Here is a 24,454-nt window from a genome sequence, read left to right as displayed (position 1 = left end):
AAACGGCAACGGTAAGACATAACACGCTACCCGGCTGTAGACGAAGGGAAGTTTATCCGGAGACTAATTTCAGGCACCCAAAAGTATGGCAGGACATGATTTTCGAGAAGGGAATATCTTTTCCCACTTTTTGAGATTCCAAGCCTGAACTGGTACAAATTTTCATCACAGTTACTGTAAGATATAAGGGTCTCGTTGGTCTTAAAAGATACGTTGACATATAGGTTTTTCTTGTTTGTTAATGCAAGCTCATCAATATAGTCTAAAAAATAGAAAAAAGATATACACATTAATCGTCCAGATATTTCATATTACAAACTCTCAAATATCATTCGGTTAAGCGCAGTACGCAACATACAAACCACTGCAAATCATTCGCTTTTGGCGCGAAAATTCAATCTCAATGACCACCTAATGTGTACAATGCGCTTATTGTGCAGCATTTTTTTGTATGTACGAACGAACAAAGTAAATTAAATTAAGTGCAACCAAGAAGAACAGTAGGGAGTAGCGCTGTATGGGCTATTTTGATTGAACTGGATGCAAAAACGTAGAAATAAAACTCCAGACAAGCATAATTTTTTACGACAAAAAAAAGTTTAGAAACATTTCGCTAGCTATTTGGTGTAGAGCCGGACAGTCTGAATGAAAATCCTTTAAGCCCCGAAGAACTCAAAACACACTACACTTGGGGTAGGTTTGTGTTCGGCGAAAAGACAAAAACCTTAGGTTCATTGCTCCCGTATAAAAAAAGGGAACTCCCGCCACACCCGGCCACACAGCACATATGTCGCCCTTGCTACCATTTTCTGTCCTGCCAGCATGATCCTTGCATTAAGTTCACCAAACCAGTCCTCACGGACAAAAACAAAACTGTAATAAATTTCATTTCCTATCTTACACGCCTTGGCATCAGTTGATACGTTCACATATACGTTCACACAAGTACAGCCAAGCGTCAAGAAACCGTGAAGAAAACTTATTCTTGGCGCGTGCCCTTCCGGAGGACGACGTGAACAGCTGACAGCTTTCCTTTCCGTTTTCTTAAGGCGTACAACACCCTCGTTCAACTATTTCGGCACTGCAACTGCAATAGAAGTCGGAACCATTCCATTGTGTCCCAGGGCACCCGCTCTCACTGATACCCCCGGCACATACACGATCGCTACAAATGTGTGTCGTACCGTCTGTTTTCACCGGTGGTAGGTATTACGATATAAATCTTAGCACGCGCCAAATCCATTCCATTTGTTCTATTAAAGCTTTGAGAAATAAAAATCATCACCAGCACTCTCCGTTCTACGATGAGAAAGTGCTTTTCGTAGATAAGAAATTATTGAGTAATCGCTACGGAAAATGTTTCTGCTTTTCGTCAATCACAGTTTAAGAAGTGTTCAAGGAGTTGAGAGGTATATCGTAATATCGTGGTAAGCATACCGTATGCCGCATGACAAGAAAAACGGAGGGAAATATTTATATCAGTTCCCTCGACCTAACGGAAAACCTACAGCTAGGAAGGGGTCATCCACCGAGTAGAGAAGAGCTAACTAATAACGTATTGAAACTCATGTGGAACCAAACTCAAGGAATATTTCAAGTTCTTGTAACAATGATGTTAGAAAGGATCGGCATGATCTTTACCAGAAACTCTCGGTAACATACGTCAGAATAGATCCGTGAAGATCATTCGTATTCCATTAGTGCTGTGCAATAGGAGCGTGAAGATTTTCGTGTTTTTCACGTTTCATTTCTGAGTACCAAGGATTTGTACATTAGAATTGCTATATTTAGAATGCTTGTGTCCTATTGCTATATTAACTGCACCCATTCCTGCATTCTAAAGAAATCTATTAAATCGCTTATGCTCCCTCTACAGACATGAAGATCTAGGTGCTTGATTTGTTCCGAAATACCCAGGTTCGCAATGCAACGATTGATTGCTCTTGTTCTGCAACATTGAACAATCCGTCCGACTTCGACTCTCAAGGTGCCTATTTCTGAAGGGTCCCTTAAAAAAAACACACGCAAGCTTCGAAATTCATTCGCATTGTCAAAAATCAGCAAAAGTACCACGTCAGCATGAAGGTTTTGCAATAGTACACCTATCACACAGCAATATACAATATTCCCCTTGCTTGACGCTGCACGTAACAAAACCACCCGGCCCAACAGTGACCCCCACCTCAATGGTACTCGATGGTTTCCAAGCAATAGAAATCCAGCACCACAAACAGCATCACCCGAGCGGTGTGCGCTAGCAAAGAATCCTTGGTGGCACCAGGGTTTCAGCCCAAAACTTCCTCAGCGCTCGTGGCCGGCTGTACAAGTCCCTGTTGCGCGACTGATCAATGCCGTACGATATACCAGCGGGAACGATACAAAACCCCGCGTCGTCGAATCGACCAACCGGTCGATAATTTCAACATATGGTCACGTTGGTGCACACTTTCTCACCCTCTCTTTCGAAGATGGATGCCGATGTGCGCCGGCGCAAAGCGCCTTCCACTTTTATATAGTCCATAGCGTGTCCTGCCAGTTTGTACTCCTTTTTTTCGCCCTTACACCCTTGCACATATAAAATACCATGTCGCGCCGATGTGATGCCGGCTGGACGGCGCAGGACGTACGTACCAGTGTGGCATATAGTGTTTGACGATATCCCCCGAAAAACATTTGTGCGTCTGCGCTGCCACAACTTCTGACGGGGATAGCATGAGGTCACGAAACCGTACGTACTCCTTTGCACGATACGTCTACGAAAAAAGAAGTGGGATTATTACCATTTTCTTTGTTTAATTTTTTGTTTACTCTCATCGTTTTTGCTACCAATAGTCTCGCTGAAATAGGTCGAACAGTGGAGCAGGACCACGGTGGCAATATAGCTAGTGATGAATTAAAATTTACAGTAAAGAAATTTCAGGACACGAGGATCGGACGTGAAGCGCAAAGTCACTTGTGTGCTTGTGCAGTTCCTGGATGGTACAAGGCCATGCGGTAGATGATTCGAATGGCGGGCCGGTGTTTAATTATTCATAAGTTTCATAGTCTCTTATGCTTCAAGGCTATTCGAGACTCCGCAGACCATGACGCGATGGTGGCAGTGAAGGATAAGGATGAGTTAATTACTTTATAGCCATCGTATCATTGCAAACTGGTCCCTCGTGGCACGTGCCTGTGGCGCATCCACAGATGCATACATTTTCCCAATATCAACGTGAAGTAATGCCGCTCCCATCTGGGTAAGAGTGTAAGACACCTAAACTTGAGCTCTCACCTTAAGAAGAAGAAAAAAAAACAAACAATTGACCCTTACTCTAAACAGGAGTATTGTGTTGTTTCAAAGTTTATTCACCGCAATATCGTGCTACCCCGGAAGTTTCCCAAAGGTTTATTATCCTTCGACTGCTTCGCCCCAGACGGTAGTCGTCGCATTACGGAGCTTATCTTGATTCTAAAAAAGCCTCCCGCGTACATACATGTATATACATATTTTTTAAACCCACATTTCTTTTCATTCGAGGTTAAGGGAAGTTAGCCGGTTTGCGGTACCCGTGTGCCGACTAAATTACTCCTTTCCAAGAAGAATAAATGAATATCTAACCAACAGTTTCCAATTGTTACGATCCTTGCGGGGTTCGTTCATGGCAGTGTTGTGTGCCGCCTTCGACCGCTTATCGGGCACGTGTCCTGACGATCACGCTTTGTTGACCACGGTGTAACAACATCGGGAACGCATCTTCCCTTCGGTGGGAAACAAAGCAGGAGAAATTCAAGGATGCGTCCAACCTAAGGTCCTTGTGTTTTTTGGTCGAATCGATGGAGCAAAGCGACAGACGAGAGAGAGAGAGAGCAAAAACACTTGCCGTGACAAGAAATTTGGTCGAGCGCTGTACGTGAAGTGGAATATAGGAAATAACTACACGAAACGCGTAGGACTCATTCATATCGTCATTAGCGTACCAAATGTGTGGCCCAATTCACGCTACTTGCGCACGAGCCAAAGCCGCTCAACCGAGTTCCAGTTGCCAAGTGTTGTTGCTGATGAACTTTTACCTGTTTTGGAACAGGAAAAAAACTGAATTCTCGCCCTCACTTAGTTGCGTAGGGTGTAGAGTGCTTGAATAATGTTTCAGCTCATTTAAAAGTCACAATGAATTGGAAGCACTTGTTGCATTCGTTACCTTAAATAATGTAGAAATTATTTTAGACATGGCACATCAAACTCAAAATCGCTTTCGACGTCTAGACTAGAATATTGTCTATTCTACAATGGTGAATGTGATCTACGTTCCCATAAATTTTAACTTTATCACAATTGAGTCACGTCCTCTTCAAGCAACAATTGTCCATCTCTATTAGAAGGATAACGCATCGACGCACAGCTGTTTTCCAAAGAATGGAAAACCAATGTCTACAAATCTGGAACACCAACTGCAACGCACCGCAATTGTTTGTCCTTAGCGCCTCGAACTGCGAAAAAGTGCGTCTAAAAGCAATGCAACAACAGCTTTCAGACACACAAAAACCCACAAGCAAACCTACAAATTCAATAAGACTTCAGTCCGTCTGAAGACTCCGTTCGCCCCGGCCCCGATATCCTTGTTTCTTTCCTTCCGCTTGTGCTGCAAAACAAATGATGGAAGAAGAATCATTTCTTAAAGATTTTGGCTCGTGCTCGCAATTTTACCGATCGTTTCCCTTTTGTTCCGAACCTAGCAGCAATCATTCGAAGCTTTTGCCACTTCCTGTCCACGTCTTCCGCTGTACTTTATCAAGGTTTCGTACGTTTCCACACCTATTTCCGACACTCTCCTACATACGCACACGCAGTGTATCGTCGGCTGTGGAACGACGGTGCATAATAAACCACAACCCGCAGCCGGCAGGAACTGGAGCGAAGAACGACCGATTGCAATGCTCATATCGCTTCCGGTTTGACTTTTTAGAGTGACTTCTTGATCTCGGCCAGCTAAACAAAGGTCCGTCTCCGACACCGGGTCAAAGGCCTCCACCAGGTGGATGCGAAGTACAGCAAGTATTTCGGTGGTGTTTTAGACGTTCCGAGCAAATCATGCAAAAGTTGGTCAGGGTCTATAGACTGCCCGAATTTTTCACCTTTAAAAGATCTTGAATCGATTATACTAGACGTTGGCTTGTTTGTCCTACGTATCGCTAGTTGAGTGCAAAAACTCTAATCAATCATTAACCCTTAAGGGCAATCAACGGTGCTCCATTTGCATTTTGATTGTGGGATGAAAAGCATGTAATTTTCAGGACCGGAATGCTGGTATTCAAGATATGGCATGAAATAATTACGATTGTGCTAAAGAACAATGGCATTGCACCATGGGAGGGGGCGCCATTCAACCATCTTAACCCACAAAAGGGCTCGTTATTGTTCTTTACCAAAGCCCCGTGCATCCGAGAAAACCCTAAAAATGGTACTTCAATCATGAAAAATATTTGCTGCTCAACACTCAGTCGTGGACGAAAATTGCTCTGATACAACTAGGGAGCCCTATTTCGGCAATGAAGCATAACAAATATTAGCGAAAATATTCTCAAATTTTTAACACATTAACTCATTAAAAAAATCGATGGAAACGATTGGCGCCAAAGGGGATGGTTTCGCGCCAAAAATAAAAGACCAAAATGGCTCAAAACCGGGGAACCCGTAAACCCACACAGTGGTTCCGTAACTGTAACAATGCGGGTTTAGGCCCCCTTTCGGCAGGATTCAGTTGTGGCAAAACGAAAAATTGTACCTGCACCACCAACGGTGGTCTAAGCAATGGTGGCGCGCAAAAAAAAAACACATTGCGCGCCTTACACTATTTACACCTAGATATTCTTTATATATTTACAACAACTCAGGTTTAATTATAAATGCGCTTGCCGACTGATCGGGTACCACCGACATCACTCTGCCATCCTTGGTTCTAGCGACCAAACAGCGGCCAAGAGGGAAGGACGAATGTTACGAGGAAAAGGGAGTCTATTATGTGTGCTAGCATAAATTGCCATCTACGAATGCATTCACCATTCATACAGGCATATCCACTCGTACGGACTACAAGGGAAAGTCACTGGAGCGTACCCATAATGAGCCTTGAAGAAAATGCGCGCGCTAACAAACACACATGCACCGTATGTCCTATTACAATTCCCCGTTGTGCAAGGAAAACCCCCCAAAGGGAAGGATCGGCGCGCATTTCCAACAGTACCAGGCCTCACAGGCGCTCCTGTGTACGGGAGAGAGAGTGTGTGCGCGCGCGCGCGCGCATTTTCGTCCTTTCGGCTGTTCCGTAAGCCTATCCAACGTGGGCCTTAGCACATCGGCCAATAGCTGTCACAAACCGGAAGAAAAATCTGTACCAAAAAAAAGGGTTCTATGTACAAGCACGATCAAGAAACCAAGTTTATATACAAACACATAAAAGGCACAGTCGCAAGATGATGTGCATCGCAGTGGAATGCAACCGAAGCAAGGACGAGCGACCTTTTAAGAAAATTTAAAGGGCCGACGGGTTTCCTTAGAACGTGCGCGATACCCAGGGATTCGCAATAACCGGTAATAATCCCCGTGCGCAACTTGCCGGGGTGTAAGCAGTGTGTAGCGCCAGGATTTGGCCTGACGAGGGTTACCCGCTCGAGAAAACGGAAAGGAAAAACGGTGCGCGCATAAAAACGGCTGCAAAGAAAATAGGTAAGAAAAATCAAGATACCGCAATTCTTTTACATGGATTTTTTTTTCGGCTACAATCGATGTCGCCTCGCCTTCGTGTTTGGAGGGTATTTAAACTAACTTTTTTTTTCTTTGGTTTACTGGCGTTAGCGCCTTTTTCATAAACAGTTCCCTTTTACTAGCCAGAATCGGGCAGGGAAGAGAGTTTGGCGCCCAAAACAGATCCGGATTCTGGTAATTTGCATGTTTTTTTTTCTCTCCGACCAATGTGACTGATGCGACTGACTGAGTGACGAGCGGTGACAAGCGTTTGGTACGTCGAAGAACATCAAGGACATTGCACAAAGCGATCTGCATTGCAAATGCAATCTGGCAAACCAGTGTGAATGGTCGCAAGGCTTAAAAATGCAGTTTAAAAATTAATTAAAAACCATATGCAAATCGTTCTGAACGGTTAAACCGACTGTCTTCACTACTTTTATGCACACGATCATTTGTCGGGAGGATCATGATGTCAGTATAGTTTAAAGAAGAGACTAAATTTTACTATTCAACCACCAAAAGTGTCCGTCCCGTCAACGTTACCGTGTTAAGTGACCGTTATTGCTGTATCGTGCGTTTGCCCGAACTGGTACGTCTTGTAGTGACAGCACAAATAATTGTCTAGGTAGCGAAAAAATTTCCACAACGATGAAAGACACCATTGGAAAGGGGGTTTTCCACTGGATAACAGCTGCCACCTAAACGCAGCAGCTAACGTGAATGGGTTGGAAAACTTCACATGAACGCGTGATCGAATCCATCGCTAGCAGGGGTGGTCTATTTATAACGTACCGAAAAGGATACGTCCCTCGACACGAATGCACAGAGAGGCAATGATTCGTACGTGTGAGGGACGGTGTGTGAGCATACATTGATGCGGAGCAGAATATGAAAAGTAAACAACGATTCCGTTTACGGGTTTGTACTTCGATCGTTACACAGACATGGTCGTTTCTTGAAAACAATAATTACGATAATTATATAGGACAGTTAAATATCACAAGTAAATAAAATAAAACGATAGTGAAGATAACATAACAACTGAAATTGTTAAAAATTATTCTAAACGAATACATTTCGAATCCATCCACGTGCACCTATCAAACACTTGCACGTGGTCTTTGTTTTAAAATCATAAAACATTACTATTAGCGACATCTTGCGTTATGTTAAGGAAGCATAAACATTATGCTTCGTTACCCAAGACACGAACCATCTGGGCTCTCATATATGGGAATGCTGTAATGCTGTACGTACCTTTTCTCAAACCGACCGGTCGAGTTTTGTTGTGGCGTACCAACCGAGGGGTGTCCAGGCCGGAATCTTGCAATGCGGCAGAAATTTCCGAAACGGGCGAAAGCCCAAAGATCTTTGTCGAGCACTTTCGCAATCGGAATAGTGTTCTATCCGTCGTCGGTGTTTCGAAGTTACAACCTGCATCATCAACGGCCAACCGTTCACCTTGTTCGGTATGGTCCTTTCCATCATTTTTACCAGCGTCGATAGCATTCGGCTGACGGATGTTTACGTTTTGGGTTGAGGAGCTGGTGATGTCTTGTACTATTTGTTCTGGCATGATTTCAAGCGTTCGCTCACTATCCTGCGTCTTTGCAGCGGTGGTATCTAGGCTGTTTTGCATGGTTTTGCGTTATGATTTCCAACCGAAGGTGATGCTAAACTGGATCGTAATCGGTCGTTTGGTATGCGTAGACTTAATTCAAGTCAAATTCCCGGCACTGGCAAATAGTCTCCGGCTGGGGGCGCTACGCTTCCGGAGATACGGCCGGTATACAAGTTAACTGAAAGGGAACAAAAGAAACACTGCTATCAGGCACTACACAATCATACGTGAGAAGAAAATCGCTTACTAGTAAGTAAAAGTGTACAAAAAAAAGATACATGCAAAAAACAAAACGAACTTCTGCTTGCTACCGCTTGATGCTCACACAATAACCACATCGCCATAGCTAACTAATCTACTAGTGCAGCCGTACCGAAACAACGGGATCACTATCTTTATAGGCTCACCTGTGTCTACTGCGATACTTTCCCAAGTCTCGGTGTATCATTTCCCAAATGCACTGTAGCTTGAGGTTGGGGAAAATTTGGGCTCCACACTGAGCTTACTGGGAACAGCAAAAGGATTTGTTTGATAGAAGAAAGCACGACCGATGACAAGACATTTGGCGCAAATAGTGCATGCAGCTCCTTTTTCACTAGACTGACACTGGCGCTAAGAAGAAAACTACGTTTCGCTCTATTGTTGTGTTCTAAACTGATTAATATCAGTATACTGGATGGTGAATGATTACAATCGGTAGACTAATATGCTTTTATCATTGTACAATTATGCTTCACTTAGCGACTAACACACTCGCTACACTTTACCAACCATCTTGTTCCACTTGTGCGTCCTTCGAGAAGCCATTTAAAATCCGCATCAACACAAAGGAAAATATGTTAAATGACCAACCGAACAGCTGATCCCGTACCATCAGCTGATTCAGGTTGTTGCGGAAAGAGCCTAACAATAATTTTGCTGCGACGTTTATACATGCGACCTTCCAGTTTGCGAAGTTAAATACCTGATAATCACATTTTTATCTGTAACTTTATATAATGTAAAAACTTTTATGAAATATATTGAGCAACGGTAAATACAAAACGATCTGTTTGGTCTGTCAAATGGAAAATCATTACCCAACAAACAATTCCAAATAGGCCTTTTGAAGATAAATTTACACTATTTGAAAATTTGAGGCATTACCCCATGGGCAAAAGTTTCGTTAAGCATGGTTGCACAGTGGTTGCACATGGCTGCTGTGCAACCTAACTGCAACCATCCGTTGTGTGCATGTGTTAGTGTGATACGCGCGTAATGCGTATGTGTGTGTGAGCATATTTGAGGCATTGCACAGTGGAATTTCTCAATGTAAAAGGACACGAAATAAATTTTTTTTTTTTTATTTATACTAAATTCAAATTTTATTGCAATTTTTTCATATTACTTACATATGTTACATACAATAATATAATCATAATATTTTAATGCACATATTCACGTACATGCCTTGACTACTGAATCAAAGTATATAAAAGGAACATAATTTTAGCCGGAATAATGAGAATAAATAATTAAATTAGTAGTGCATGGTGTCGGATCACTGTTCTGTACTGCTTTGTCAAATGTCATTGTCAAACATCCGAATTCAAAGCACGGGAAAGCACAGGCCTGAAAAGGGAATAAAAGTGGCATTAGTAAATTACTAAACATATAGTGTTTAAAATACTTCCCTTACATTAAGCTTATCTGAATTTTTTGTTATACGCGGCTGTGGAAAAAAAGAATGGAAGCTGAAAAAATAAAAAAAAATGAAAAAGCTGTAATTCGGGATGACAAAATATTGCAAGGATACCGAAATGTTGGCATTCAGGTGGAAAGGTGAGCAGTCGAATATATTTCCTTATGAAATGTTTTGATACGATTGAATTAATTATGATTTTACTCACATTTCATGAACTGGATCTACATAGTCAAAGCAGCTGCCAGGATAATATTCTACGAAGCATGGTGGAGCAGAATTTACGATCGTCCTTCTGCTCACAAAAGTGCCTGTCAATGCTTCATACAAAAGTTGATGTTTTGTTGGGCAATCAACCACCAGAGGCATTATATGTGCATGAAATGATAGAAAATGAAGAAATGTTAGTGGGGTTTAACGATCGACTGAGGGACCAGATTTTCTTTCGCTTGGTTTTAGCTTGGCTGAGCAGTAAAGTAGACCCAGACGAAGGCAAATCTAGGCAGCGAATGAATGATGGGTTGTACTTATTGTTAGAACCATCCTTCATTGCGCAGTGCTCCTGGACAGGATATGCAGGAAAGCTGGAAGGAAAGAAAGTGGAGTTTTCTAAATACCTCCAGGTTTTAGAAATCTTTAAAGCGTTAGGAAAATGCACAAGAGATGAGGAGGTAAAAGAATTTTTACAGCAAAAATTTAAGCATGCTAAAACTAGATTATTAAGGTTCAAATCTTTGCGAAAAAGTAGTTGTAAGAAACCCTATACTATAAATAAAAAGAATTAGAGTTAAAAACCTATTTTCTGTGTGATACCTGTGTGTACCTATTTACGTTGTGTTTTATAATAATAAATGTTAGTACATAATAATTGCATGCAATAAAAATATGTTAAACGATTTATACTAATGTTACTGATATTACAAACTTTCTCGCTAACGACTAGACGCTTGTTTTATGAAAATGATTGTGAAACACCTGACACTTTCAAGATATGTTATACTAATAACACGTGACTAATAAGAATGAACGACTAAATAAGTCAATCACACGAGCAAGATAAACTTCTACTTATCTTTTTGACATAGTTAAGGATGAAAGGATTTCATCAGGAATTCCTTAGTTTCGTTTTGACCATAGCTGGATAGTAAGTTCTGCGCTGGGGCAGGCGGATTAAACTTTTGTTTGCTGATAACCTTTTACTGTACATTCCTATTTCGTCCTCTCTAGGTTTCCTAGCATAGTGTGGTCCCTTTCCGCTCCTTCATCCATCCTGAGAATTTAATGTCCTGGTTATGTTTACGATCTTTATCCTACACGTTGTTAGTTTCTTCGACTAGGCTCATTGAAACATAGACGAATTAGCGGGCATGCTACATGATACAAACATACATAGTTACATTAAAATGATGATGATGTCCCGCCCTCATTCCCATGCATAGTTCTGAGACAAAAACGGTTTTAACAAAATGTAATACGACTGGACATTCACCAACAAGAATGTAGCCAGCATAACGCGCGCAATTTTCAGAACTATTCACGACTCTTTGTTTTTTTAAAAGAAGTTAAATTAAAGATAAATTATCATCATCATCATTTTCTCTGACTACTTTAACACCACAACCATATTGTAATTAAGCCACAACTTTTTAAAAATGAAATTTTTACCAAAAACAGCTAGTACTACTGTACTACTACTACGTACAAATACATGATATAAAAATGAGACTAACGACGAAACCAATATTATGTGTATTAAAAGTGCAAAGGCTACTAGGGCTGGAAAGTATGCAGTAAAGGAATGTAAGCACATGCATCAGATGGATCACGGTTAAGAGGAAAGAGGGAAAGAGATCGAGAAGGCAAGGGAACCATAACTAATTTGCATTTGACTAATCTAATAGGTACTTCTACTCTAACTGAAAGAGTGCTACTGTCTACCTTAAACATTCCTAAAGCGGCGGATGACATTTCAAGAATCCCGGTGTCATCCATCATTTCAATATTAAACAATTCTTTCATGCTAGAATATTGCATTCCAACCAAAACAATCGAATGTACTTCATTTTTATATGCAGACAAAAATTTTACAATACCGTAATTTTTTGTCAAAAACCACTGATCTTTAACATTCGGTGAAAGAAGAAAACTATCCGTTACGTGCACCGTAGATCCATCTACTTTTATCCAAGGATATGTTTTAGGCACGGATGTTTCAAGTGTATGAACTGCACCATATTCATACAATCTGCCAGCTGCCTGCTCCAAACATTTAGTTCCCGATTTAATACACTTCTTCAGAAACTGTAAATGGTTTTCGAATGGGTATGACGAAAAACTGTCAAGTGGTCCATTTACTAGAACTTCGTCATATATGTGAATTAAGTTATGGACGTTGCTCACCAAATTCGAACGACCATAATGTACATGAAAATCAAGTACGAATTTGTTTAAAAAACGTTTTCCAATCGGCCAATACTTCTTGTGAGCTAACGATGAAAATATCGTAATAGCGGAAAAGTATAACAAATAATGCTTATATGCTGCTTCATACATAAAATCTTTGTATATAATTAGACTTATATAGTGCAGAAACGTCCTGTACTCGGTTCCTTTCCAAAAAGCTAAATTGTATAGGGACCGATAAGCACGATGCAACTCACTTGGAAGTTTTACCGAAATTACATAAGCATTTATTGATCTCTTTTGTTGCGGAGACCACCGATAGAAATTTTCAAAAATATGTTCTAGCAAACCTTTCAGGATTTTACGAGTGCAGCCCAACTCCAGTAAATGCAAGCGATCACTGACAGGAAAGTGTGAAATCATGTTAATGTTTCTAATATTCTCTAAAGGAGAACGTGGGTCTTTATGGTGCTGTGGATCTTCTCTCAATCGGAATCCAGCGTCCGTACGCACTAAGGCATCTACGGATTCAAAAATTACCCTACCCTCAACTTTGGTTCCTACAACAGTACATTTCGTACAACCATGAAGAGCGTTGCATCCCATTACAGCTTTTATAAATGACCTTGCAGGAGAATCTGCTATAAAAGCACTTATGGAAAAAGTTATCAACTTTTCTCCCAAGTTCATCCCACTCTCAATAAGAGAGTTCATTTCGTCAACAAAAGGACGCAAAAATTCTTCAACGCTGTCCGGTTTTTTTTTGCCACAAAATATGGCAACGGGCATAACCGGTGCATTTGGCAACTCTACCACTTTAATTAATACAGGCCAAAATTGGTTAGCAGAACTCTTAAAGAGAGGAAGTCCGTCAACCGAAACTTGTAAGCTAAAATGTGATACTTCGGGTTCAACTTCTTTGAAATAATTTTTCAATACCGTTTCTACCCCCTGGTACCACAATGAACCAGCTGATATCGTAACAATTTGATTCCTAACCGAAGCAGGTGTCTTCATGATGGTACGATAATCTTTTGGAAGATCTAATCTTAAAAACTTCCGTAAGATCGCCAAAAGCAAATTGGAATTTTCACGGGATAAATGACTCACCACAAAGAAGAATTTTAAAGCTTCTTGGAACGACTTAAATCCTCCCAAATTGCTGTATTTGTCATGTCCCTCTGATGATCTTGTATCATCGCAATTAAAACCCTCATTTAAATCTTCAAAACTATTATGGACTCTAAACTCCACTTCTTCCACACTGATACTGCTGTTTATGTCTACATTCCCACTAACTGTGTTAGTATTGTTAAATGTTACTCCACTTACATTACCATCACCGTGTATCAAGCTGTTAGAATCAATATTTCCTCCACCAACGTTAATTGTATTTGATGCAGCAGTATCTAAAAATACAAAGCATAATATATATAGCGAATGAAAGTAACAAACATTAACTATAGTGTTCTGTACTTACCAAAGTGTCTAAGCGGCCAAGGGAAACTTTCAGCACCACCGTCCTCATACAAAGTAGGCCCCAAAATTCTCCACTCCTCTTCGATCATTTGGTCTAATTCTCTTTCAAGCTGATCATGTCGCTCAGAAAATTGACGATCGTTCGGATTGCAAGCCATTTTTACACTTTTAATAGTCGCAAATGAAAATATATTTAGTCTGATCCAAATCAAAACAAAATATGAAGGCTGAAACGCCGGTGTTGTCAAAATGATTTTGTATACACACAAACACAAAGGCAATCCAAGAGTTCTGCGTGTACATACAGCATGCGGAATGAGATAGACATACTTGACGATTGAAAAATCCGAGAAGGCTATACTTTAGCACCGTGCACGTCACCAAGTATAGGTCAAACAGGGTAGGAAACGGGAGAGACGCAGAGAACTTTCGTTAAATTTGTCCGCGGGGTTTTCATGAAATTGTCAATTCACTTTATGATTTGGTGAAAAAGTGACAAAATTTTGCAGAGTTTCTGTCTTGAAGAAGATTATCGACGTTTCCGGCACAGAAAAACTGGAAATATAATTATTTCAATAGACTGCCTGTCGTTAATTAACTGCCTCAATTGTGTAACTGTCAAACTAGTATATTGTTACTTGGGTACCGCCCTAACGTCAAATGAACTGTTTCCCACAGATGTTTTGGATTGTAATGTCACAACAAACCATTCGTTTTCGTATATAAAAAAGTTGCAAAGCAGATTAAATGCAGTCAGTATAAATTCTCATAGAAATTGCATTCGTAAACGTGCTAACAGATTTTCACATTTTACCAGTTTTTGGTTGTACAACAATATCGAGCTGACTGGTGCGAATGGTACGTATTTCCGGTGTGATAAATACGTGTGGGTGGTTTACGTAAAACATTCTTCCAGCTTCCGTGTTTTATTGCTTTTCGATTCTTTCGAATATAACGATAGATTGTTGTTGAGAGAAATTGTTGTTTCATGCTCGTGTGGTACCATACTGGTGAACCAGAACGCGCAAATAAGGTATATCTGTGACTCGAACACGATCGGTGACATGGTTCAAGGATATCGTGTTTTTTTTTTAATTTGTTTGTTTGTTTGCTTGCTCAAACGCATTAATTTATTCCGCTCTACAGAACGAAAATACCATTCTAGGAAACAGAACGGTATTTTGCGCCAACGGTATAGTTTATCTTTGCGGTATCAATTTACAGTTTACCGGCAACGTTATATCTTCCCGATACAAAACAAAAAACAAACCTCACATAATTCAGTCGAAGGACGTCGCTTAATGTCGCTTTATTTCATCTCAAACCAACCGCACTTGCATCCGTTATCATCTGTGAATGCAAAATCATTAAAACCACCTACGACCACTACAAATACTATTACTCATCCCAGAAACCACATCCAACCGTTCGCAGTGATAAGCGTAAAATAATGGTTAGTATGGTGATGCGAAATGGTTGTGCTGTGGCTGCTGCTGTTTGTCATGGCAGCTTATCAGCGCAAAAACCACCTCACGGGAACAAAGCACAACCATCGTACGGTGCGTCATAGAAAACCATAGAAAACCATCTTTAAATACACACACACACACACACGTACACATCCACACAAACCCAGTCCCACTTGGTTGGACGACGGGGCGTACGATACGATGACTAGATGGTTTTCATGGTTGAGCAAACAAAGAAACCACATGTTGTCGATGGTTGGACGGCAGCAAATGGTTGCTATGATTTCCCTTTTCCCACACGCACCCGAACCATTTGACGGAGGAGATTGTTTATGTACGGCATAGATGGTAAGGGTGGTTGGCACAGGAAAGGAAGAAATGGTTTTTAGTGCGCAATAACGAATAGATATACCAGCACATACATGCGAACGGGCGCGCGCGCGCGCGCAATCGGCTACCTCTGGTTTTTACATGGTTTAACAGCGTGCACAGAAAAATGGTTTTACACACCACTATTACTGCACCGTGTTTGATGTTTCCCTCACTCTGCCTTCGTTTGCGGCGCGACGTTGAAGGCCACCCAAACACGTTTTGCGATCGTTCGCAAGCAGGGCTCTGCATGACGATCCTGCATCAGTGATATTTTGTCTACTTATCTGTAAACACAGTGAAAATAGGATATACAGAAATACAGATATTCGTGGTAAGAATTCGCAGGCAGATAAGACGTGAAGCATACCGGATGAAGTCATCTGTACCCATCGGTCCGCATACCAAGTTGAGCGAACGCACAGATGTAAAGTGGGTGACAAAAGAATCATACCGTTTGTACATTCGGCAGGATTAAATAGGGCAGGTTATTACGCGTTCCCGAGCGCCTATCGTCAAGTATCGCTGTGCTATGCTGTTACGATGGATAAGAACCCGAACGGTAAAGGTACTGCACCCGAAGAAGAATCACTATGTTTATGATCGTACGTCTCACCGGGTTTCTTATCACTTTCGCTTGCATCGAAAGGGCGTTTTGTGTGCGTGCGTACGGCAAGACAGACATACTCGTTCCCCCGCATCATCCCACGACTGTGTGGTGTACACGTTTGTGTATCCGGACCCCCGTACTTGGGGGGATGTTCGTTTACAGAAATCGATAAGAGGGACAACCAAATCAGCTGGTGGTGTCATTAGTGAAGAACAAGCCAATCCAACAAGACCGTGTGTTTGGGTACGTGCATCACTCCACTCCACTCTGTTCCACCGGTTCCGGCTTGTGGCTTGGTGGTTCTGCTTCTTCGCCTTAAATTAAAGGTTGATGGTTTTGTGTGTTCTAGATTGTGTTTTTTACGCTTCATTTTTTGTCCAGTTCTACCGGTTTGTTAATAATTTTTCTTTTTTTGCTTTTATTTACTTCACAGGTGAATGTGTATAACGTGTGAACGAGAGACACACAAAAAAAACTACCACCCGCCAGTAAGCTGCTAATTGCAATTTCGGCATTCATTCGAATTGATTTTGGAGCGAAAAATATGTGCCACGATACGACCGTGCTGCGGTCATAAACAGTGCAAATATTTGTTGCCCAAACAGCTTTGAAATTAACAGTGACAGCGTCTAAATCATCCGCCTGTTTCTATTGGTACAATTGTGAACCACACTGAATGGACAGCGGGAAATAAATACCTTAAAGATCAGCGGGAGAGCAACAGCAATCCTTCAAACGGTTGCCCCCACCCCAAAAACCTGTGTGTACCAGTTAGTTGAACGGACAATTCAAAGTGCTACACACCCGGCTTAAAGGATGATGAACATAACCAACAGCTTTCTGGACGATACGCTCGTCTATCTGTATCGGGAGATGAATCAATACGTGCCAGAGTTTATCGGTTCATTCGGATACATACCATGGGTATATTCGTTGCTTGGATCCGCCCTAATTGGGCTGTCCGGTATACTGCCCATGTTTATCATACCGGATGCGACGAAAAATGGAAAGGAATCGGAACTAAGTGATCGTAAGTATTTCGGACATGTGTTTTTATTTGTTATCTTTTTCTGTTGAAGTTTTCATTTGTAAGTGCAAGTAGTGAATTTAATAATTTATACAATGTTTAATTATTGTTTGAAGTGTATTTTCATTTTCTTAAGAAATCAAATCAATTTTAAACGATTGATCGTAACAAACATTAATCCCTGATATGATCTTTATGATCATGCACTTTTAACGGCCTACTTAGTGCGTTTGTTGCACGACATTCTATTTGCTTCAACAATCAGTGCTCCGCACCACGAAAGGGTGTAAGAAGCAGAATTAATTTATGACCCCCTTTATCGGTATCCCTTGATCGTGTTTATTGCGCGTGCACACACACACACAACCGTATCATCATCATCGGCTCCCGTTTATACAACCCTATCTCTATTGATTCATCGTGCATCGTCAAACGGGACGTGCCATCTTGCAGTGAACAACAACGAGATCATCTTTTCCTCAACATTCCCTCTTCATACGTACCACCCCTTTGCTCATTACGCGTGTTATTCATTTGTTTCATTTTAGCGGCCGAATCGAAGACACTGAAGATACTGCTTAGCTTCGCCGTCGGTGGTTTGCTGGGCGATGTGTTTCTACACCTGCTGCCGGAAACATGGGAACACGAGCTAGCGGCCAGTTCGCAGACCGACGGTCACCCATCACTCCGCAGCGGGCTGTGGGTGCTATCCGGTTTGCTACTGTTCACCATGGTGGAAAAAATATTTTCCGGCTACGCGAACGTCGATGAGCAAAACCCGCAGCCCAAGTGTGTCGAAATAGCGACCTGTCTGTTGCGCCGCAGCGGTGGCAAACTGCCGGAAGGTTTCGTCGGTCTTTGCGGTGGCGATGGCAAGGGTTCGTGTGATATCGAGGATGTACCGAATGGGTGCTTCCTGGCTGGTAACAGCACCGGCGAAAAGGCAGCACGCGATGAGGCAGGCCACAGAAAGGTGGCAGGATATTTGAATCTGCTCGCTAACTCGATCGATAACTTTACGCACGGATTGGCAGTGGCCGGTTCGTTTCTGGTTTCGCTACAGCACGGTCTGCTGGCAACGTTTGCTATTTTGTGTAAGTTTGACCTTTTTTTTGTGTAAGTAGAATTTTCATTAATTTGCATTACATTCGCTTTCCCCTCTTACAGTGCATGAAATTCCTCACGAAGTGGGCGATTTTGCGATCCTGCTGCGGTCCGGGTTTAGCCGTTGGGATGCTGCCAAGGCTCAGTTACTTACGGCCGGTGCCGGTTTGCTGGGAGCGCTGGTCGCAATCGGTGGAAGCGGTGCAACCACAGCACTGGAGGCAAAAACCTCATGGATCGCACCATTCACTGCCGGTGGCTTTCTACACATTGCGCTCGTAACGGTGCTACCAGATCTGCTGGACGAATCCAGTCCCTGGGAATCGTTCAAACAGTTTGCCGCTCTGCTGCTCGGTATCGGACTGATGGCTTTTATGACCGTCTACTTGGAACATTAGTGTGTGCAACACGACAACGCAAAGAAACGGCTGGTTTCCGGCAAAACATAAGTTGCATATAGTCACCTGTTTCATACCATATATACACGGTAGGCGGTACGTTTATAGTGTGTAGATATTGTTAATTTGTCTTGTAAAAAAAAAACAAAAAGCACGACTTACAACCGACCCCAAAACACACGCAACACTATATGGTTAGTAAAACTGGCACGATGCGGTTGTCTGGTGTCGAATTTGTGTCGCCCTTACAGTGACCATACTGATCCACTGGGGTACACAACACGATTGTAAATACGACTGATGCGTCATCCATCGAAACACGAACAGAGTTTGGCTGTAAGGTTTTTCACAATTAATTTTAGTAGCTATATAGAGTACGATAAGTGTGTAAGTGAATGAAAAAAACAGCACACACAGTTAGTAACTGTAAGATAAAAATGAGACCAGAGAAAGGGTTTGGATTGATTATCGCGCCTTACAAGCGTTTAGTGAAGTCAATTCCAGAGACAACGGTGTGTGATAGAATCACAGATGAAATTAGACGATGCCATATATAAGGATTGATGCCTTCGATTTTCGGAGGAAACACATTTTCCGGCTAAACCAGAGTTACTATATTGAACAAAACAATCAAACACAAATTTCTCCTCCCCATTAAAAAAAAAACAAAAGTAAGACAACCATTATGGTCGATACTATTATGCTGTTAAAACTATTACTATTACTACTACTAGTCGTATTATTTTTCGAGCTTCCCAACCGCTGGGTAATGTGAGCAGCAGCAAGTATGTAGAATTGGTTCACGATTGTCTAATTAGGGCGATAGACGGAGTGGTTGTGATAGAAGCTTTCGTGCACACCTTCTACACTTGGTGCGAAGGGCTGTTACATGTTGGTGTGCATACGAATTGGCAAAATAAATGCATCCCAGTATGAAAAGGAAATTATCTCAAGATAAAAAAAAAACAAACAGTTTTGTTGTAAATATCACATTAAAAATTTTATTGCAAAATTTGCATCCCGTTTGGTGTAAAAGAGATAGAGTGATGGGAAGGATCAAGCGTGGGCTCGAACCACTGACCTTTCGGTTTCAATTGTTGTTCACGCTTGTCAAATAGGCTACGGATGATGAGTTTCCACATGGGAGTTATTACTCAATATAGGGACAGAGTTTATGTAATTGCGTTAGAAAATATTCCAACATTTTTTTAAGGCTTTTATTGAAATTGTGTTATTATACATTAATTCTTATTTTTTAATCCAAGTATCATAATCATATGAAGAGCATCGGTGCAATTGAACAGAATAATCATTTTATCTGCACCGTTGCCTGTATGGATTAGGTTTTCGTTGCCGGTTCTGATCTGAAAAAGGCAAGATTTGTCAAATAGTAAACCATATATTTCTTACCTTTTCCCCGCAACTGGATCAATCTAGCCAGTCTATTTGAAATCAATTATACATAGTTGTATACGACGGAAATAGATTGCCTTTCCAGCATGTGCATCTTAATTTCTTCCTATACCCAACCATAAGTTAAACAATCTACGTCGCGGTAATCGCCAATGCAGCGGAGAAAGGAATGACAGCAACGAGATGAAGAGCAATATCAGATGCCTAGTTCACCGCACAGCACATCATATCTCCAGCGTCCCATATGAGTCAATCGAAGAGCAATTGAAACTCCCCTACCACCATGATCCGAACCAACGGTAACCGGCAGCAATGTTTTAATCGTTCGAATTGACTTTCCATGAACTAATAGCGGCAAACGGTTGGCAGTCGGGGGTAATGCACATTTCCAACAAGATGCAGCAGCACTTCATATGCGTCGCGCGTGGTCAGCTGACGGAATGGTGGTGCAACGCCAAGATGGTAAGGAGTGGGGCAACACAGCGAACCGGTCCGCGAACTAGTTGAAGTCGATTGTTTGGCTATAATAATGCTTTTATTTTCCTCGGCTCATCTTCTGAGAATTGGAGCAGTTTGCAACAAAGTGGCTGCGTATCTGTCTCTCCGTGCTGCGTACAATTGTCCGCTTTTTGGTCTTGGTGATTAAATCGCTATGCTTCTAGTTCCTATGGAATGGACAAACACAAGATTGAGCAGCGTTTTTTTTTTCAAATGACTACAATTTTTGGTCTAATTAAGCATATTATTGGCTGAAAGTGTCGCAATTATATGGCTGTACACTGGCAGGCACTAGGAGGTCATACGAGTCTTGAAGAAACTCTATTTCCACAGCACTCGCCAAAAACCGACACATAAATTTGAGGAGTGATGCAGAAGTTGAAAAAGCAAAATGCCGCGACGATCTACGCAGGTACGCGCAACGAATACGCTTGAAGATCGTATCTCAGTTCGCGTATTGATATGTTGCACCGAAATGCGCGGATAAGCGATGTAAAGGAACTCACAACAATCCGGGAATGGTATGGGTGTGTGTATTATGTTTCTTCCTTATTTTCCCCTGTCTGTCCGCGGCAGAGTTCTCCACCAGTTCTTTTAAGAAGCACGCGCGCAAGCGCAACACGTGAATGCTCCGATGCGTAACTTGATCCACGCTGGACCCACCACGCACCCGACTGCACACCAGGAAAACCTGGTGAGATATGTGCAGCAATGATTCAAAACCAGATATTAGAACACACACCTTGCATCTCCGACCACCGTCCAAACCAGAAACGGGATTTATAGGGGCTAACTTTGGTGAAGATGCGCGTACATCTTCCTTGCCTGCTTGCCTCCCGGTGTCCCCACCACGAAATACCGTCTCCAGTTGATGCGTTGGTGGTCACGGAACACTAAGAGATGGGTGAGCGTGAGCGAGAAAGTTTCATCTCAAGAAGTTGTTGCGGCGCAGATCTATAGTTGGTGCCTCTGGCCCTAACCCATTCACGCTCTAGTTCGCTCCGGTGTACAACGCGTAGTACGGCCAGGTCCTCTATCTAGCTCTGGTTTTGCTCAGTTGCAAGTGATCAGGCTCCAGTGATCGACTGGACCGGGTGGCGATCGCGATCGCAGGGTGGCGTTAACGTTTTTTCAGTACCGATTGCGTGCGGAGACATTATTGATATTGGACTTTCTCTTGATGTGTTAGGGCATGATCGTCATCAACATGCTGATCTACCGATCGCAAGTGATCTTTAGCCTGTTGCTGGTGTTTTGGTGTGGTTTGGGAGCTTCCCAGGAAATGAGCATCAGTGAGGAGCTGGAAACGTGCAGTTCCCTGGACAGACCGTCACTGGAGCGTGAGTTCGGTGATAGGGCGGATGATTTTTTCGGTAAAATTACCGTCCTGTATAATGTTGCACCGCCGAAACCGGTGCAAACGCCACGCGTGTTTGCGGATCGTGATCCGATTTTCTACAACAAGATTGACTATCGCGAGCAGATTAAGTAGTAAGTAGCTGATGCTGGTAGTGGAAGTAATGGTGTTTATAGGTTGAAGTGATAAATAGATGCCGGTAAAAAGGTTTAGCCAGTGATTCAGAATAGGAAAAATTAACTAAACTGATGATCGAGATCATGGAAATGTATTTTTTCCCCACTGCAAGCTTCACAACTTTTTTTTCGAAAATGTGCATTAAAAAATAAATTTCAAAGTAGAGCTCCTATTATTCGAAATTTTGTTTGGAAATCTGATGATCATCATCATACGTAATCATCATTACTGCACTCGTGTACCAGCAAATTTCATTTCCAGCCGATCGCGGCCGATGCACTTTCAGTTTTTCTTGTTCTCTCACACCATTGGAGATGCTGCGTTGCTAACATGATTGAAGATCAACAAACAAAAAGCACTAAACAAACAATCGAAAAAATTTCTCCCCCTCGCCCGAATGGGGACTTGAACCCCAGACCGTTGGATTAAAAGTCCAACGCTCTACCGACTGAGCTATCCGGGCTGCTGGAGAACAGGGCGCCACTATTAATGCCGGTCAGTTTCTTCCTCTGCGCTGTGGATGATTTCATCTCGCCATCGACTCCGGATGTAACACATGAGGCAAAATTAACATCCACTTTGTATAACCTCATTACTCTGCTCTTCTTCATCCACTCTTCTCCCCTGTCAGCTATCATAACCTTTACCAGATGTTCCAAAGCCAGGCGGAGTACCGAGATGAGGTACGGTTTTTGCTGAGTGCTTCACTGCATCGCGTACGGTACGAGCTGGAAAATTACAACTTTGCCAACTTCTTCAGTACCGTTCAATCGCTGGCAGGCGAGTACAATCTTACCGTTTACCCGAACCGTCTGACCGCGAACCGGACGTTTGCGCTATTCGGCCTGCGGGAGTTCCAGGTGTACGTCATCGATCGTTGCTCACGCGTGTCGTACATAATACAGCCACCCTGGAGCTTGATACAGTACGCGTACGTGAAGGCGGCCGTTCTATCCACATTCTACGATCGACCGTGTGGTAAATGTGAGGTAGGTTTCACTAAGGCTTAAGGTGGTAACACCATTGTGAAATAGATTTACCACATATTGGTTTGTTTTTCAGCTGGAAAATTTCCTAAACTCAACATTGGCGGATAATGAGAAAGTTTCACAAACCGTGGAAGAAAGTTCGTTGAACGATACCAAACCCTACGAAGATGCGTCCGATGAGTTTGCCAACCAGGGAGAGGACGAGGAGGATAACGACAGTGTAAGACCGTACAGTGAGGAAGAGGACGATGAAGGTGATTCCGGTGGAGATAGGCCTGGAAGTTATAATAACAATGTAGATCCATTTCCCGACCTTAACGTCACCGGACCGGAACTAGAACTACCACTACGTATCATACTTCCGGTACTGCATGTTCACGTGCCGCCTGAAAATGATACAGCGACAGAACAAAAGCTTCATCCGTACCTGGTGTTACACTCTAATAACACCGAAAATCACGTGCTTCATCCGTTCCTGGTTCCAACGCAGTCTGAGGTGACGCTCCAAGAATTACCGCTACCAGTAGCGTTGAATTCAACACCGGCCGTCCCTGTCACGGTTAATGAAGGTCAAGAAAGCGCGCAAAATGATACAATACGAGTCGGTGGCACAGATTGGTCGAAAGGAGAGTTGAGTGCGATACTTAACGCCAGTTCGGTACTGTACGATCCTGATCAGCAGCGCGTATATGAGCGTTTGCAACGGTACAATCTAACCGATCGCGTACAGTACGACGAGGTGGCCGAGATATCCGTATCCAATCGGTTCGAGGCATGGAACCGACGTCGTACGCCTCCGAAAGTGGATCCTTCCCGTAACAATAAGCGATCGCAGATAAAGAAACATTACGCCCGGTTGATCCCGTGGCTTAACTGGACGTTTGGTAGGGCTATACCGCCGGCAGGTGGGATGAGAGCAAACGTTTCCGGAAGCGCGAATTAAGCGTTGTAACTTAATATTTAGTTAGTGATTGTACATAATTGCTCTTAAGGTATCTAGTTGTAATGCCTTTGATGTAGGAAATATATGAAATGTTTAAACAAAAGATTCTTGAAGGGAAAATTTGTTAAAAAAAAAGATTGTTCATGGTAATCATTTTTGAAAAATTGTTTGAAACGTGTTCTGCATGTG

The 24,454-nt window shown here is 42.3% G+C and overlaps 4 protein-coding genes and 1 non-coding gene across 11 annotated transcripts in view; 2 read left to right on the top strand and 3 right to left on the bottom strand.

The window, feature by feature from the left end:
- The window catches only part of LOC125764172 (M-phase inducer phosphatase-like), a 111,925-nt gene extending 102,558 nt beyond the window's left edge, over positions 1 to 9,367 (bottom strand). The window contains exons 1-2 of the mRNA XM_049428104.1: positions 8,756 to 9,367; positions 7,985 to 8,526 (exon numbers count right to left, since the gene is read on the bottom strand). Of these exons, the coding sequence (XP_049284061.1) occupies positions 7,985 to 8,366 (382 nt within the window). The 5' untranslated portion in view covers positions 8,367 to 8,526; positions 8,756 to 9,367. The remainder of the gene's footprint in view (positions 1 to 7,984; positions 8,527 to 8,755) is intronic.
- Positions 9,368 to 10,863: 1,496 nt separating this feature from the next.
- LOC125762223 (uncharacterized) lies at positions 10,864 to 14,360 on the bottom strand. Its single transcript, XM_049424079.1, has 2 exons — positions 13,913 to 14,360; positions 10,864 to 13,841 (listed from the first exon to the last, which is right to left on the bottom strand). The coding sequence occupies exons 1-2, from the start codon at positions 14,067 to 14,069 to the stop codon at positions 11,800 to 11,802; spliced, it is 2,199 nt and encodes a 732-aa protein (XP_049280036.1). The 5' UTR covers positions 14,070 to 14,360; the 3' UTR covers positions 10,864 to 11,799.
- Positions 14,361 to 14,597: 237 nt separating this feature from the next.
- LOC125762230 (zinc transporter ZIP13 homolog) lies at positions 14,598 to 19,832 on the top strand. Of its 7 annotated transcripts, none has more exons than XM_049424093.1 (5): positions 14,808 to 16,157; positions 16,222 to 16,311; positions 16,793 to 17,389; positions 17,935 to 18,480; positions 18,554 to 19,832. In XM_049424093.1, the coding sequence occupies exons 3-5, from the start codon at positions 17,176 to 17,178 to the stop codon at positions 18,886 to 18,888; spliced, it is 1,095 nt and encodes a 364-aa protein (XP_049280050.1). In that variant the 5' UTR covers positions 14,808 to 16,157; positions 16,222 to 16,311; positions 16,793 to 17,175; the 3' UTR covers positions 18,889 to 19,832. The 7 variants fall into 7 exon arrangements, with proteins under 7 accessions (XP_049280045.1, XP_049280050.1, XP_049280046.1 ...); XM_049424089.1 differs by adding an exon at positions 16,399 to 16,602 and having other exon boundaries at positions 14,808 to 16,317; XM_049424088.1 differs by lacking the exons at positions 14,808 to 16,157; positions 16,222 to 16,311 and adding an exon at positions 14,598 to 14,769.
- Positions 19,833 to 20,582: 750 nt separating this feature from the next.
- LOC125762226 (uncharacterized) lies at positions 20,583 to 24,368 on the top strand. Its single transcript, XM_049424084.1, has 3 exons — positions 20,583 to 22,290; positions 22,965 to 23,322; positions 23,396 to 24,368. Exons 1-3 carry the CDS (start codon positions 21,992 to 21,994, stop codon positions 24,263 to 24,265), a joined length of 1,527 nt encoding a protein of 508 aa, XP_049280041.1. The 5' UTR covers positions 20,583 to 21,991; the 3' UTR covers positions 24,266 to 24,368.
- Positions 22,724 to 22,796, bottom strand: Trnak-uuu (transfer RNA lysine (anticodon UUU)). The gene has a single exon. It is a non-coding gene; the product is annotated as a tRNA-Lys (tRNA).
- Positions 24,369 to 24,454: the final 86 nt, after the last annotated feature.

Source organism: Anopheles funestus, chromosome 2RL (assembly GCF_943734845.2).
Source record: "Anopheles funestus chromosome 2RL, idAnoFuneDA-416_04, whole genome shotgun sequence".
Taxonomy (NCBI): Eukaryota; Metazoa; Arthropoda; class Insecta; order Diptera; family Culicidae; genus Anopheles; species Anopheles funestus.
This window is presented reverse-complemented; position numbering and strand designations above follow the sequence as displayed.